This window comes from Aotus nancymaae, unplaced genomic scaffold (assembly GCF_030222135.1).
Source record: "Aotus nancymaae isolate 86718 unplaced genomic scaffold, 86718_ANA_hifiasm-v0.15.2.pri h1tg000033l, whole genome shotgun sequence".
Taxonomy (NCBI): Eukaryota; Metazoa; Chordata; class Mammalia; order Primates; family Aotidae; genus Aotus; species Aotus nancymaae.
Window position 1 is genome coordinate 50,730,769 of NW_026988447.1, and position 18,328 is coordinate 50,749,096.

The 18,328-nt window shown below is 34.9% G+C and overlaps 1 protein-coding gene across 2 annotated transcripts in view; it reads left to right on the forward strand.

Moving 5' to 3' along the window:
- The window catches only part of LOC105731215 (N-deacetylase and N-sulfotransferase 4), a 282,122-nt gene that overhangs the window by 241,528 nt on the left and 22,266 nt on the right, over positions 1–18,328 (forward strand). For both annotated transcript variants that reach the window (XM_064383738.1, XM_012472890.2), the window contains exon 8: positions 14,811–14,907. In XM_064383738.1, coding sequence (XP_064239808.1) covers positions 14,811–14,907 — 97 coding nt within the window. The remainder of the gene's footprint in view (positions 1–14,810; positions 14,908–18,328) is intronic.

The window sequence follows — 18,328 nt, forward strand, 5'->3', positions numbered from 1 at the left end:
CACACACAAAATCAATAGACTGGCTGCAGAGAGCAGATCAGATAGTCCCCTGGCAAGCAGTCAGTTGAAAAAGTAGCATCACCATTAATGAGAAATCACTGTAGAACAGACTTTTTGTCATCCTCTCTCCCTCTCATCAAACTATTTGTTTCTCTTTATGCCATAAATCATATTACATCCCACCCTGTGCCTACACTGTCAGAAATGCACCCAACACATGTTCATTGTGCATCTGTTATGTGTAAGGTAAGGTTGGATGTTCTAGGGCATGCGAAGAACAAAATACATTTTTTCTCAAAGCCAATGGGAAGATTTCTCATTATTTACTATCCTGTGTTTCAAAAATGTGTTTTAAAACTGACTGCTATAATGTGTCATATTATATTCTGATGATTTATTAAGCAGTTTTTTACCATTTGTGTTTACATTGAACTACATTCTATTTACCATTCCAATAAGTTAGTTGACCATCTACCATTTGATATGTAAATTAGAAAGTCAGATAAATAGATACAAGCATAGGTATTATGAGCATATATCAACACACAAAACAGAATTGCATAAAGACAAAGCATTGTGTCCCATAAATGGTGGTTATTCAAAAGATCTGAAACACTTTTATAAAATTGATAAATCATTGATGATAAATCAATTCTTTTCTCACAAATGTTTATGTAAAATATAGCTATAATATTTATGGTACAGTAATAATAAAAACCAGACAAATTAACAAAGATTTTAGATAGCTTACATAGAAAGAATCCTTCAGTGGCCTCCAGCTCTACCCTTCCTCTATTTGTAGAAAAAGGAAAAAGGTTTTATTAAATTATGAACTGAGTTTCTTAATATTGTTTGAACTTTTTAACATAAAGAATTGTATGTATTAATATGTTTGGATATCTGTGACACTTTTCTTAAAAAATGAAAATCAAAGATATGCCAGCTCCAACATGATTTGGTCAACATGATGATTCTAAGTATTGATTGAATGTTTGTTAAACATAGAATACTGTGCTGTTTGATTAGGGGTATAAGTAAAAATTCAAAATTAAAATATAGGATTATTCTTTAAGAAATATCACTCTTAGAAGATATAAGATATATATGTATATTTTATATATATATATATATATATATATATATAATTTGCAAGTACTGACAATGTTAATTTTGAATAATATCATAGGGGTAAGTTCGTAGGAAGTTCTTCCTAAAAGAGAGAATAACTTAGAACAGATAACACAGAGTTTACAAATTTTTATCATTGTTGTTGTTTGAATAAGTTTAGGAATTTTCATATACATTATCAAAATATAGTTTTCTGTAAAAGTACTTAAATGATAGATGAATATGTGTTTTCCTGTGAAAGAATCCCTTTGCTATCATGTGTTATATTATTTATATAGTCACTTTTCACTAAGACTTTAAAGTTGCAAACATTTTTGTTAACTAAATACCATATATACTCAAATATCATATATTCTCAAATATATTTAAGAAGAAAAACAAGGAATAGAAAATAAAGAATAGTTAAGCTAAAGAGAGAGCTATTCAGATACACGAGATTTTGAGAACAGTTGACTTATTGCAGCAAATCTGCTTAACTTTGCCAAACACATGAAGTCCAAAAATCTTCAAGTTGTGGAGTAACAACAAAGTACATAACACTGAGTTCGTGGTTATCTCTTTTTTTCATATTCATATCTGTAATAGCACATTTAAAAATGGTAAGCATTGTTACCCTTTTCTCTATATAATATGAACTTAGAGTTATGTAAAGTAAAATAAGTAAAACCAGGATTAATTGGTAGATATTTTATGGCCTACTCATCACAATGCTAGAGAGTTAGAATAGATAAATATAGTGTATTTCTGTTATTGTTACAAAGTGTCAAAATAAAATATTAAAGGATCCTTTTGTATTTACCAGTGTGATTTTTTATTTAGTATATTTCATGTTTAAAACTAAGTCAACTGTTATTTTTCTTTATATTTTCAATTCACATGTTCTTGTTACCACAAACAAAAGAAAAAGTGAAAAATGATAATGTTCACATCTATTTAATTTCCTTTGGTTCCTCATGTAACTTTTCATTAGCACCAACTACTGTATATGTGAAGCTGCTTTGTCACCTAATTAAAAACTGCAATATGAATATCTGTCAATGGGTAGCCTGATAAGTACAGCACAAAATGCATTTGTGCTCATCTCTCACTGGAAATTGATTCTTTCAATGCTGATTAACATAGGAATGTGTACTGAGGACACACATGAAATGCAATCCCCAGACTGTATCCTTGTCAGTTTAGTCCTTGATGTGTAAGACTCTTAAAATTATACCCACAGGTGTCTATTAATTCATATCCCTTATTAGTTTGGTAGAATAATCGCTACACAGTGTGAAAGAATAGGGTTTCTTTCTTTTTTTTCTTTTTTTTTAAATATTTCAATTATAGAAACCAAAACCACAATATGGAGGAAGTTAGAAGGTCAGATTCTTACACTTGAACTAATCGATGCTTTTAAGCTCTCAAACTGTCAGGTTAGCTCAGTCCCAGTCTTCAATCAGTCATCCAGAGTCTCACTATCAACAAACATGCCACACATGATCCACATCATTCCTGCTTGTCTGTGTGACCAGGAGAATGCTCAAAGAGCTAAAGTTTCTCTCTCCACGCCAATGTCTCCAGGGTTAAAGAAGTAGGAAAGTAAATCACAGAGCACTAACCTTAGATGGTTAATCCCTTTACTGATGGTAGCTGTGAAGACATCCAGCCCCAGATAAGAAATGATGAAATTTGAATATCGTGACATAAACAAATCTTAAGTTTTAGTGGCACACACTCTGAAGGTTCTTTTGGTTTGCATCTGTTGAAAGAATGAAGGAATGCTGACACAGAGAATTAAAGATTGTAAAAGCAGAATAAGAAATTTGAGACATATAGCTCAACCTACTCACTGTAGAGAGAAAATGGATGACACGCAGTGAAGTGAAATGCCTTGTTTTAAGTCACTTGGCTTATTAGAAACAAGTCAGGACTACAGCCCTAGGATTTCTTACTTCTCTTTCAGGGTGATTTCAACCACAAGATGGTGGCTTTACAATTTAAAAAGCAAATCAACTATTACCATCAACTCTCTAAGTAGAAAAAATTTCAGGAATAACTCCTTTCTTTAGATCTGATGATATGTTCAGTGTGAATTTATTCAACCTATGATGTTGAAGTACCTACATGATCAAAAGAAAGTTCTTGCCTTCATAAAACTTATAAGCCACTATAACTGCTTGTTATGTGAACAAAATAATGTTACAAATTTGTCTTCATATTTATTTCTCTTTTCACCACGCTATAACTTATTTATAATTATATTACTGCACTTATCACACAGTATTGCAGACACTTATGCCTGTCATATATTGGTTTCTGCAAACCTTAAAAAATAAGACTTTGTTGATTCATATTTACACCCTGGAACCTAGCACAGCACAATAGCCATTGTCTTCAAAATATCATTAAAGAATAACCAAAAGCAGAGGACTGTGTATACAAAGAACAATAAAAGTGGCACACCTGTTTCTCAGATAGTTAGTAGGGAGGTAATGATAAGTAGCCTGTAGAAACAGGTACGAGTCAGAGGGGGGAGCTTTCAACGCTGCCAGTGTAATTTGAATTTGACAGGCAATTAGGAAAAACAAATTATAGGCTTTGAAGTTGAGAGTGAAGTGACTTAAAAAAATTTTGCTCAATGAAGATTACACCAGAAGCCTTTTTTCAGGACAGGTAAGAATAGGAAGGTGCTGAAGACAGGACAATAATCTACCTATGAGAGAGGGAAGCCCAGAAGAGCTTCATGGCTGTGAAAAGCAATACCTTGGAAGAAATACTGAGTGAGACAGAATAACAAAAGAGTGATCTGTGACTAATTAGCCCCATTCCTGGGGAAATAGGAGTTCTGTAACTGCACGTTTCACTTTAATTCATTCATCTTTTGGTCTTTTCAGTGAAATTAAGTCAGTATAGTTTTATTGCATCACAGATGAGAGAGGACAGATTTCATTATCATCTTAAATATTTTCTTAATCAAAATTTAAATTTATATTTTGCCATGTTCTTTCTCTTCCTAACTTAGCAATAGTATGTTGTATACCTTTCAGAAACACCTCCTCTACCAAAGATGGCAATAATTTCTCATGATTTTGATTCTTTAATTTACACTGAAGCAACATTTTGATTATATGAGACTGTCAGACATTCTGACATCCAAAAATGATGACATAAATCTTGAATTTTTTTCCCTGTTAATCAGTTGCAAACATATTCTTGTCACATATCAAATTCCTCACTCAAACCACCTATTTGAAGTTCAGTTATAAAAAATTACTTGCAGATAGCTCCCTTAAAATAAAGTGACAATACTTTCTAAATTAAAATCATCATAAAAATATATTTGACCATTTAATCCAAGTATAATAATGAAAAGGAAACCGAATTTTTGTTTGTGCCTTACAGCAACATTTGATAAATTCAATGTCATATATGAGTGAACAGTACTATATTAGAACAACTGATTTATAAGATTTTTAAAATATAGTTCATTTTATTGAATTAGCTTTCTCTTCTCTCCCAGCATATTCATTAAAACACAAATAATAACATAATAGACCATGTTTAGAAGTATACAGTCATCGATTTAAAGGTAGAGCTACAGAATAAACGTGCCACCTTCTCTTGGGGTCAATTTTACTCTGAGACTACATTATGGGAAAATACCGTAGTATTAGCTTACTTAAACATGAGTATAATATGCTGAAGGATAGAAACTTAGGATAAATAAGAGACACTTGTGTTGTGTCAAGAGCAGCACTCTTGAAGTTGTCACCCCAGACAGACACAGAACCACGTGCCCTTTTCCATCCAGTCCTACCTCCAGAGGTTGGTATTATAAACCTTTGTAATTCAGGTACTTTATAGAAAAGTTTCAGAAATCAGTCTATTAAGTGCTAAAGAAGTTCTTTGGTGAGTGCACTTATGGATTGGTGAACTCCCATGAGAAACACTTTCCCAAGGAATTGAGGGACTGCATGGATTTTACATGGAGAACAAGGAGAGTTCAAGTCTTCATAAAGATATCTCTCAGTTCTTCCATAAAGATTTGTTGATTGAAGCACTGAGAATAAACACCCTTAATCTATTAAACTTCCTCCTCAGTGTACATGGATTGTATTAGGCTTAAATGATACTAAAAGACAAAAATTGAAAGTCATCACCCTCAACAACACGAACTTGGAAAAGGCATTTTACAGATATACAGAGGGCAAGACTTAATAAGCAGAAGAAATTTAGAAACACAGCCCAATTGGAAAGAAAAAATATGGTTTTTGTTTTGTTTTGTTTGTTTGTTTGTTTGTTTGTTTTTGATACAAAGTCTCACACTTCACCTGGGCAGGAGTTCAGTGGCACCATCTCAACTCACTGCAACCTTCACATCCCGGATTCAAGCAGTCCTCCTGCCTCAGCATCCCTAGTAGCTGGGACTACAGGCATGCACCACCATGCCCAGCCAATTTTTGTATTTTTAGTAGAGATGGGGTTTCACCATATTGGCCAGGATGGTCTCGATCTCTTGACCTCATGATCTGCCTGCTCAGCCTCCCAAAGTACTAGGATTACAGGTGTGACCCACCACACCTAGATGAAAAAATGTGTTTTAAAAGATGCCTTTTTTAGTATTATTCTTTAAACAGGGGAATAGCAAAAGGGAAGTGAAAAGCAAACCAATAACCTCTTAAATGTTTGTAGTTGGGAAACTAATCCTTCTATCATGAGCGCTAGGCATTTTTAGAGTTTCAACTATTAAGATCTAGAAATGTCCTGGTTATCTAGAGTAGGCACATGACCTGGATGGGAAAAATCAGTCTTGAACGGATAATTCCATGGTGTCCTTGCCAGTGAAGGATGTGGACAATAGTGAGCAAAGCAATTTTTTAGTAGCAAAAAGGCAATGTAGACTTTAAATAACTAGATATAATAAGAACAAAAGGTATTTTAATGTATTCCATAAAATATGGAATTATAATAAGGTCAATGGTATGATATTTTCTCAATCCATGTTCTTTTTAGCTTGATTGCAAATTTGCCATTTTTACTTATTTGGAGGGAAATAGCCAGGGGTGCTTCTGCCCTTGTAAGGAACATAATTTCATCAGATTTTACTGCCCTTTCAAAGTCTTGTTCATTGCTTTAGGAAATCTTCTGCCTGCTTTGTTTATGTCTACTTAAAAGTAAATTTGCCTCATAGATTCCACGTACAAAAACCACGTGCATCCCCTGTACCTGTTTGACAGCTGAGTCACATGCATTTTCACGAGACTGGCACTGTAACCATAAACTGCCTAAAGCAATTTTAACTGAATTCCTTTCTCAAAGTTTAAATATATCTATAGTGTTAGATTCTTAAACCAGTAAATATCTGTTGCAGTTTCAGTTATATAGGGAACAATCAAATTGGAGAATGAAAAGGGAAATAATTGCTTTCTAATTTTCTGACTTAAAATTTAAAACAATAGAAACAGAACAAAGTACGAAAGTGCAATTAAATTCTTAGCTTTTTCTTGAAAAGATCCTTTGCCCTTCATAATCACTGTCAAAAACTTCATATGCACTTGTGTGCGTGCACACACACATAATTTAACTGCAAAGACAATGCCAGATTTGGATTCTAAATCTGAAACTACCTTGCTGTGTGACCTTCAGCAGGGCCTAAATAAGACACCTTGCATCTCAGCTTTCTCAGCTATCAAGAAGGGATAATAATATCTGTCTTGCCAGGCTGCTTTGAAGATTAGAAATAATCTACGTCAATCAAGTGCCTGGAATGTAGAAGGTGATCAATAAAAGTTAGGCATTATGTTTGCTGATTTTCAGATTTTCAGACAATGTAAGAAAAGTCAGAGTAGGAAAAGTCTAACCAAACATTTCCAGAATATAAGATAGAAAATACAAACGTCCGTTAATAAAGCTGTGATTAACAGACAAAAGGGAAAATATGCCAGGAAAAGAGGTGAAAACAGAAATGAGCACCTGGAAATCCCTAAAATAGCATAATATAGAAGGAGTGCATTTACAAAGAAAGACAATCTGCCTAGATTGATGAACATACTGATAGGAAAAACTGAAATAATGTAAATTAAGTTGTTAGCAATACAAATATTTGGAAGAGCAAGTATTGCAACAGCTTAGCATCCCAACTTTCTTTCCAGAAAAGCATAATTAGATATTAACTAGTGTCATCCTCTACCCCCCAAAAAGCATGCTTACCTATGTTCTCTCTCTGTGTTAAAGACGACAACTCTTTTCAAGTCGTACATTATATCTGCTTATTCCTGTGAACATTTTATTTCACCAGTTTTGCAAGCAGAAATTAGAATGCCAAAGACATGTGCACAGCAATAAAGAAGATAAGTGGCCGAGTTGAACATATAGAACCAAGAAAGATCTCACAAATAAGACTTTGACTTTCAACAGTGGCACTGAATCACCAATTAGTTTACTCTTCTACCTTTGCTAAGCATAAAGAAATCATTTGAGCGAATGAAGTGAACACCTATTCTGAGATTTGCTCTACTGGATTATGTGTGGGGAAATTCAATAAGTATAGGTTGGGAACTTGCTTGGTATCTAAAATGCAGTTCAGAAATGATGTTCTTTATAAATAAAGTAGTTATGTGATAATATAAGAAAAATAATGTTTAAGTTCTAAAGTGATGGTGTACTCACTAACTAGTTTCTGGGACTGCCATGAAAAACAGCATTGGGGACTGTGTATGGTTTGTTGTAGGAGTTTTAGATGCTAAATGTCTATACAGTTAACATTACATTTGTTTTCAAACATCTATCAAAATTAGTCTATGCTGATTGCTAAATGTTTATACTGTGCCTGTCCTATGTCAGCCATTCTACAAATATTTATTCAGCATTTCTTAAGTATTAGATTGTAGCAATAAAGAAGACAGAATCCTCACCTTCAGAGAACTTACATCCTAGTTGAGATAGAATTACTATAAACTATAAGTATACTTATACGTATTATATAAAATTATTGCAAACATATATGCAAATAAGATAATTTTAGGTACTGATAGGTAATAAAGAAAATATGACAGGAAACTCAGAAAGAGACAACAGTGGGAGGAAGCTTTGGCTATCATCATCAGGGAAGATAGCAGTTAAAACAAAATTTCAGTTATGTAAAATAAATAAGGAATGTCAATTTCACTGGCTTGTAAATAACTCCTTTTATCACAGTTTCCACAGATGAATTTGTAGAAAAATCTAGGATCTGTAACCTAATTTTTTCCAAGGTAAATTCTAACATAATATGGTTGTCATTATACATGACCGATCCTTTTATATTGCACTTCAGTCTTGTTCCAGTGAGAGCTGGGATAGAGAATGCATTTGAGTCAAGGCTATCTTTTAATTTTATTTAGTATGAATGGTCACTGTCATAGGTAGTGTTTCCTAGAAGCTGAATGTGAGATAGAGATTCCATTGCAAATGATTTGTTTAAGAAATGCTTTCGGGAAAAACCTATAAGGGCAAACATGGAACTGAAAAGAAGGGGGAAGAGCTGAGCAAGGATGTCATCTCTCGTAAAGCCTAGTTTTACCTGATCTGCAGGGAGACCACTAGTCACAAATTGTCTCACCTTGAGACAAGTAGATCAGTCTTCTGTACCCCTGCATTCACTGGTGGTAGGCCATCCCCTGAGAATGAGGAGGGGATGCAGAGTTTGATTTAAAGTCAGGTGGCTTCTATCAGCCAGGGAGAATTCTCAGTCCCCCAGCTGGGGACAATAACAGCTGGCAAGGTTCAGAGAAGGAGTGGAGGGTTTGCACTAATCTGAAGAGAGGATGCTTTCCGTGGAGAAAAGAGCATCCACCACACTCTACTCTTACACCCCAAGTTTCATTTGTTATGTTCACTCCATCCAGACACATTTTTTTCTCATGATTCTATAAACTTCATGCCTGGGGAAATGTGTAACAAAAGAGTTATTGTGAGAAACTATAACGCAATTGCTGGTTTTGGTCCCAAAGGTGAAATCGGTGATTATTTTCTCCAATTTTGTCTCCTGTTCTGTATTTCCCTCACCTTTGGCTAGTACTTATGCTGGCCTAGAAGAAATACTGTGTGGGTCAGATACGGTCTTGGGACTGAATGAAGTAGTTGTCCCACTAACTCTCCTCTTGTAAATTCTTTAGGAGAAAGGCTGTGTTTAGATAACAATAACTTACTTTATGAAGTAAGGTGTACACTTTGGTACTCTGTTCTGGCACCCCCATCTAGCACTTATCAGGAAGTGTTACAGTTATAACTGGGTGTGGAAGTACCAACAAGCAACTTAGTGAATTATCTGAATGCCAAAGATATATCTCCCTATTCTCACTATGTAGTAGCTATTCCAATTCTTCATGATTTTGTGGGTCAATTATTCCTACCAGGATGTCAACTCATTTCTATGTCTGCCAATCCACTGGCACAAGAAGTCCAAAGTGACCAGGTAACAGTTGTGACTTTGTGTTTGGTGAGCCTCTTCTCATGACCCCTGGTGGAATCTTCCCTATTATGAAAGCTAGAATTCCTAGACCCACTGAGCTTAAAGTTGTGAGGAAGGAAAGCACAAATTATCCAACTATGTCATGGGGAATAATGGTGAGGGGGTTCATTCCTACATCAACTCCTGGACTCAAATACACAACTCTTTGGACAAAGGGTACAGCAGAGGCACCAGTTGGTGATAAAGTGTATTCCTTAAATAAAAACTATTTGTTGGACACTGCACCATAGTGGTGATAGCCAGGCCTACGTGAGCACAGAAGGTGACTTTGGCTACAAGTCTGTCCACAAAACAAACAAAAAACAGATGACCAGGTACACTGCCCACAGCTGTGACAACTGAAAGAGTTTCATTAACCAGTGATTTTTAGAAGCCCCACTGAATGGGACAGTGGTGACACAAAAGTCCATTTTAGTTTTTGCTAATATATGGATTAACCCATCTACAAACCAAGCTTGGGTTTCTCCTCTTTATCAGCAGATTATAGGAACTCTGTCATGAAACTAAAACTGAGCTGATGGAGAAGCATCAGTGGAACAGTGACAGTTGACATAGAGTCATGGGCCACTGATTTGTAAGTGCCTCCTGGATCAGCCTGAGATTGATCCCATATACACCATTCCAATCTTACCATGAATTGTTGCTGGACATACCTGAACTTATGATTTGACGAGTCTATCACTACTCAGTTCATGGTGGGTAGTTATGGCCACATGATCACATTAAAAATCCCTGACAAACACTCTTTTTCTATAGCACAGAAGCATACAAAAAGCTATGGTTTGCATAATATGATTCAGATAGTATGCCTTGCTACAGAACCTTAGAAGTGTACATTGTGATTCTTTTCAAGTACTTGCCAGATGTCCCACATGGCATCCATTTATATCATTGATGCCATAGTATGATGAATCTTGCAGCATATAAAGCCCAAGTGTGAGGGTGGCTTGTACTTCAGTCTTACCTACTGCATACCCCTGTCTTGCTCTAGGCCCCACCCAAAACTTGAAGCTTTCTGTATCAGTCAATAAATGTGCAGAGAAATATTTCCTAGTGCAATTATATGCTGCCTCCAAAACCCAAACAGGCCTATCAAGCACTGTGCTACCTCTTAGCAGTAAGAGTTGCAAGGTACAACTCACACTTTGCTATGAATGGGATGTCCTAGTGTGCTCAGATGTCTGGATATCTGAAAGCTTAAAAGGTGGAAGCCTCCTAAAACTTTGTATGTTTGTCTTCCATTCTCTGAAGTGCATGTGTTTTATCAAGACAGCCAAATAATTGCCACTTATTTGTCAGGTCCAACTACCATGTCATCAATACAGTGGGCCAGTGTTAGATTCTGCAGAGTACCAGATCGATACTGGTCCCTTTAGTCTATATAATGACACTAAGAAGAATTAGCCTAAACATTTCTTAATGAATCTTTTATTTTTAATTGGATAAAATTATATTCTTTGCTGGAATAAAATGATATTGAGAAGCCTATGAATTTGCAGCACCTATATTTGGCAAAATGTTTAAAAGAATCATAATTAGAGAAAATTCACTTGACAAGTGTTACGTTTAAAAATATTTGTCAAAGGAAAACACTCTTAACAGAAAATAATTGTGAATCTATTTGGTCTCTAATATTTAGACATTTTAATATTAAAAAAAGAATCGAAAATAAACTTTTCAGCCAGGCACAGTAGCTCATGCTAATCCCAGCACTTTGAGAGGTGAAGGCTGGAGAATCACTTGAGGTCAGGAGTTCCAGGCCAGCCTGGGCAACATTGCAAAACCCCATCTCTACCAAAAAATACAAATATTAGCCAGGCATGGTGCTGCATGCCTGTAGACTCAGATACCCTAGATGGTGACACTGTACCCCAGTCTGAGTGACAGAGCAAGACTGTGTAAAAAAGAAATAAAAAAACGGAAAAGAAAAGAAGCTTATCTCAACTCTCTCTCCAGTTAAAAATACAGTGGCTTACAGAGAAGAGACATTTGAGTGTCAACTTTCACATTTATTAACTATGAAATGCAACTTTGAGAAGGATTGCAGACAATTTTATAGAAAAGCAAAACATAATAAGAATATTGAAAACAATCATTCTTCAGAAGAACTTTGGTGACATGGTATTAAAGAAAGATGTATCTAAAGAACTGATTAATACTACCAATGGCATTCTTCACAGAAATACAAAAAATAATTCTAAAATTAACATGGAACCACAAAAGACCCAGAATAGCCAAAGCCATCTTAGACAAAAAGTACAAAACAGGAAGAATCACATTACTGGACTTCAAATTACACTACAGAGCTGTAGGAACCAAAACACATGGTACTGGCATGCAAACAGACACACAGACCAATGAAACAGAATAGAGAATACAGAAATAAACCCATGCTTCTACAGTGAGCTTATTTTCACCAAAGGTGCCAAGAACATACACTGGAGAAAAGATAGTTTCTTCAGTAAGCAGTGCTGTAAAAACTAGATAGCCATATGCAGAATGAAACTAGACTCCTATCTCTCGCCATACACAAAATCAAATTAAAATGGGTTACAGACTTAAAACGAAGACCTCAAACTATAAACCGACTAAAATAAAATTTTGGGGAAACTCTCTAGGACATTGGTCTTGGCAAAGATTTCTTAAGCAATGACCCACAAGACCATGCCAGAGCAAAAATCGGCAAATGGGATCACATCAAGTTAAAAAGCTGCACAGCAAAGGCAACAATCAGTAAAGTTTGGAGACAGCCCAAAGATTGTGGTAAAATATTTGCAACTACCCATCTGACAAAGGATTTTTAACCAGAATATGTAAGCAACTCAAACAACCCTACAGGAAAAAAACTCATAATCCGATTTAAAAATGGGCAAAGGATCTGAATAGACATTTCTCAAAAGAAGACATACAAATGGCAAATGAGTATATGAAAAGATTACCAACATCACTGATCATCAGAGAAATGCAAATCAAAACTACAATGAGATATTATATCACCCCAGTTAAGATGTATCTTATCCAAAAGACAAGTAATAACACATGCTAGTGAGGAAGTAGAGAAAAGGGAACACTTGGACACTGTTGGTGGGAATGTAAATTAATGCAGTCACTATGGAGAACAGTATGGAGGTTCCACACAAAACTAAAAATAGAGCTTCATGTGATCCAGCAATCTAACAGCATGATTATTAAAAAATATTGTGAAAAAGAAAGGAAATCAGTATATTGAAGAGACACCTGAACTCCCACATTTATTTCAGCACTATTCACAATAGCCAAGGTTTGGAAGCAACTTAAGTGTCCAAAAACAGAGAATTGAATGAAGGGAATGTGGTACATATACACAATGGAGTATTATTCAGTCATGAAAAAGAATGAGATCCTGTCATTTTTAACAACGTGGATAAAACCTGAGGACGCTATGTTAAGTGAAATAAGCCAGGCACAGAAAGACAAACTTCACATGTTCTCATGCATTTGCTAGGGCTAAAAATTAAAATGATTGGCCAGGCATGGTGGCTTGTGCCCGTAATTCCAGCACTTTGGGAGGCCAAGGCAGGAGGATCATGAGGTCAAGAGATGGAGGCCACCCTAATCAACAGGGTGAAACCCCGTCTCTACTAAAAAAATACAAAAATTAGTTGAGTGTGGTGGTGCATGCCTGTAATCTCAGCTACTTGGGAGGCTTAGACAGGAGAATCACTTGAACGTGGGAGGCAGAGGTTGCTGTGAGCCAAGATTGCACCATCGCACTCCAGCCTGGCAACAAAGCAAGACTCCATCAAAAAAAAAAAAAAAAGAAAGAAAGAAAAGAAAAGAAAGAAAAATTAAAACAATTGAACTCATGAATTCATGGAGATAGAGAGTAGGATGATGGTTATCAGGAGCTGGGAAGGAAAGTGGAGGTGGTTGGAGTGGGAATTGTAAATGGGTACAAAAATAGATAGATTGAGTGAGAGCTAGAATTTAATAGCCGAACAAGGTGACTACAGTCAACAATAATTTATTTTACATTTAAAGTAACCAAAAGTATAAAATTAGAACCTTTGTAATACAAGAAATGATAAACACTTGAAGTGATGGATACCCCATTTACCCTGATGTGATTATTATGTATTGTTTGCCTGTATCAAAATATCTCAAGTATTTCATAAATATGTATATCCAGCATGTAGCCATAAAATTTAAAAATAAAATAGAAATTAAGTGAAACAGGAACTGATCAAAGTACATAAATATGAACCATAAATGCTTTTCCTTCTTGTTTCATTGTTATTATTGGGATAATAAATATAAAAATAGAATGTTTTAATTTCCAAGGTATATGTGTTTTAAAAATAATTTTACTTGTGACAATCGTTTTGAATACAATTGTTGTGTAGATCACCAATATAATAAAACCAATATAGCAGTCAATAAATATTTCAAAAATTTTATCCTTTTAATTTTAAAGGCCCTTTTAATTCTCAGAAGTGTAATGATTTTGATAATAAATTAGAGCCAGCCAGATAAAATGAAATAAAAACTGGCACCAGAAGTGAAGGTTAGATGGGGATATTACTGGACCAATGGATACATTGGGTATGTTGAGTCTGAAATTTCCTCTCCATATCTATACAAAAATGATATATTTGCAATGTAAAATGTAAGTCTAGAGCTCAGGAGGGAGGTAGAGGCTGGGTACTGATCTAGAAGCTATCAGCTTATAAAATGTGCCAAAACTTTGGGAGTATCTGAATCAAAACATGGAATGATATAAAAAGGAAATGTTGACCAAGTCTGGAATTCAAGGATAGCATTCGCGCCTCTAGGGAGAAAAAAATAGCACTGATTAGGGAGAGCACAGTAATATGAGTAACTATGATCAAGCCAAGCTGAGTCAAGTCCCCTGATATATACATGTAAAATATAAACCAAGAAATAGATAGTATCACAGCGATTAGAACTTAGTCAAACATTGAAAGATGATAACAACAGGAGGGACTTGATGCTGAGCCTCAGCCTTGAGGTAAGGAAGGTGCCAATAACTGTATTTAAAAAAGATTTGAACATCAGAGAACCAGAGTGAGGTCTAACTCCAAGTTCTAGGTTATTAGGCAAGACTTTGATTCCACCTTTTGAACAATTTTTAGTGGACAGAGTCAGGCACTCATTACACAGTAAGGTTACTTATTCTTCCTTCTTGCAGAATCCGTGTGATGATAAACGACACAAAGACATCTGGTCCAGAGAGAAAACTTGTGACCACTTACCAAAATTTCTAGTAATTGGTCCACAAAAAACAGGTAAAAATAGCCAATTATGCTGCTTATATTTTTTTAAAAACTATTTCATGAAATACATTTTTATATGGTGTTATCAGATTAGATTTTTCTTTGTGAAATGTTTAGCTATCCATGCAAGTTTACCATATGAACTGCTTTTCATCTCCATCAATCACATTTATGCCATGAACCTCAAGAGGCCTTAATGCATACTAATTGTCTTAAGTACTAAATTTTTAAACTATAGATTTTAAAACTTTTCAACATACATGTCAACTTTGAAAAACTTGGAACTTATATGTTACAATTGTTTTACCTCATCTTTAATTGTTACTTTTTATGGCTTTATTTAACTAATTTCTATAGCAATTTATAAAAACATGTTTTGGCCTGATTCAAACTATTTTACATGGTACATCAGCCTTTGAATTGGTTTTTGTTCAGAGCTACTGCCATGATTACTTTCAAATATTTTAATGTGTGATTTGGTTTTTTAAAATTAATCATTAGGTATTAGCAGAGTTTGGATTTACTTTCTGAAACACTCGAAGTCCATCAGGCATTTCTCCCTTGGTATTTCCTTATGCACTGAGGGACAACTGTATCAGAATGCAGTAAAGAAAGTGAAAGTATTTCACCAATGAGGTGACACTTTCAATTAGAATATTTTATACTTTCTTCTGTATGTGACAGTTTTATACACTTTGCTCATGTCCTGATTAATTAAAGTTTTTATTGAGTTGCTGTATTTTGAATTCACTACTTTGACTAGAAGAAGCATTTTCATCAGTGAGTGCACAAACCGTAACACAAAACAAACAGTCTCAATAAATAAGCCTGGCCCAGATGAAGATATTTGTAATACAAGTAAGTAGATCATTTTAAAAGTTGTGGGTAAAATTTCCAGACTATTAAATATTGGTTGTTGAAATCTTTTCTTCCTCTAGTAATACAAATTGTATTACAACAGTAAGTTAACACATGTACAGGGAGGGGAAAGAGCAACACATATTTTCAGATAGATCACTTTTGTTGTCGTTTAAAATGTACATTAATTTTCTACCAATTCCCTTACAGCATTGCTAACTCCGGAATGACTACTAAAGAAATAAAACATCCCTTTGTTGTAAACTTGTGTTAAAAATCTAATAGAAAGACATTCCCTATCATTTGTCATCGAATATTATTATGTTTTAGTTCTGTGAGAAAATTACAGCTTAGTAACTATAAATCTATTTTTCCTTCTTGTTGTTTGCATTTATAAAGACATCAAGCTATACATTTAGACTTTTATATTTGACCTACCAGTATGGAAATAATAAAGCTTTTAGCTGGTTTTGGCTTTCCTAAGACAAAGAAGCAAATAAGATGTTAAAACAAAGGAATCAGATGGTAATAATATTTCGCAGGCTATGAAAATATTATTCTAATATCAAAATGGTTGCAGTGATTCTTAAAATCCAGTTATAGAAGTCTGACGTCATAGTTTGTTCTTCTTATTGCTTCAGTTGGCAAAACACCCTCTGCTATCAGAGACTATAAATTCAATGAGGGGTGGGGGTCACAAACAAGTGCTGCCAATCTACCCTTAAATGCAAAGTTGCCTTTCGATGACTTAAACGTGGTGTATGCATCTGTTACAATAAGCATGAGGTACAAAAGTGGTTCTCAAACTTCTATTTACTCAGTTGTTGTGGGGTGAGAATGAAAGGACGTGGTATTTCACTTTGCCATTGCTGAATCCTAGAAGAGGATGAAATATGTGGGCTGAAATATGTCAGGGAATGAGGAAGAGGAGATGAGAAACAGGCAGAGATGATGGGCATAGACTTAGGGACATTAGACTTTAGGGACTCAAAGTTTAAACCATAGTCCCTTGTGAACCTTTGGACACATATTCAACCTTCATCATTCAGAGTCAAATTCCGGTACTGTCAGTGTAAAAAGAGGATTCTAATGGGGTTACATTTAGCACAGCAATTGTAAGAGCATAATTCATTGGTCTTAGATCCTTCAGAAGATCAGTGTTCCCATTGTCAATATTAATTTCTCATGATTTTCCTGGCTATCCTGGTACATTAAAACTAAGGAGAAGTTGATAATATATAAAATAAATAGCTTCTGTTAGTATAGGATTTTTTTTCCTCTTCTTTCACAAAATATATCAACGAAATTGATATAAAATGAAATGAAATGAAATAAATTGATAGAAAATGAAAGTCAAGGATAGATGAAACATTAGATGTTAATTTTTTTAATGTATATTTTGAGGTAGTGGGCCCAGATATTTTCTGTCCCTAGTTGAGACGGCTTTCTCTCTCCTTCCTATCAGAGGCCTCTTGATGTCCCTCAAGGTCCTGGAGGCATGAAGGTATAGAGTTCAGAACATAAAGGCTTTGACTTTCTGTAGGCCAGGAGAGATGAGGGTGCAATTCTGTGACCATCAGGGTAATTAAACATTTCTACTCACTGCTGAGTGAGTCTATAAAGTATCTGTATTTAGATAATCAGCCACAATTAAAGAATATTTATTTATCCGTGCCCTGCATTCATCTACATTCAATACCTTAGGAATATTAAACTTCTAATTTTCTCACTTGTCTTGTGTGAATCAAACTTCTCTTTCTCTCCATCCCCCTTATGAAAGTGTTATCTTAAAAGGTATTTAAAAAGAACATTTCTGGATTTCGTGTTTCCTTCCAGCTTGTACTCTGTTGCTAATTCATTTCCCTAGAACATTTTTGTTTTTGTTTTTGCTCTTCTCACATTTTCTCTTTTTTAAACTCCTGTTATTTTTAGGAACAAACCAGGTAAGCTCTTCAAGATGCCCCTCATCCCTCAAAACTATTACATCTGTTTTTTTCAGTGTGGTTGAGAGATTTCTTCTGTCTAAACTTTAGGACTCTAATTTAGCTCTTAACCAGTTCTGTCTCCTTCATTTTTTTTTTAAATCTAGTCTGCCTAATTTGATTTCATATTTGTTATTCCTAAAAGTCTTTTTAAATTAGTAACTAAATCTCCATAAGGACACTTACTAATTTTTGCCATCTTATTTCACAGAGTCATTCATTCTAGGTGTTTTAACATGTCTTCCATCCAAGGTGGCTGGTCCCATGGATCTGTTGTTACGTTCTTTCCTTTAGCTACTCATTACCTCTTGGTGGCAAGAGGTAACGTAAAGCTTTGAGGATCTAAAAAGGTGGCAATTTCATTAATATTCAAAGCGTGGTAGCCTTTGCTCATATGATCTTAGGGTATATGTGAACAAAATACCAATTATCTACTGGCCTTCTCTACTTCTGATCCCAGTTGCAATGATAATTGTTCTGCCAGCACACATATGTAGATTGTCTGCAGCTCTGCTAGGTCTAGGACATCTAACAAATGCTGCATCTTACAATGTATCACAGAAGTTTACCTTTCAAGAAGAAAAGTCTTGATT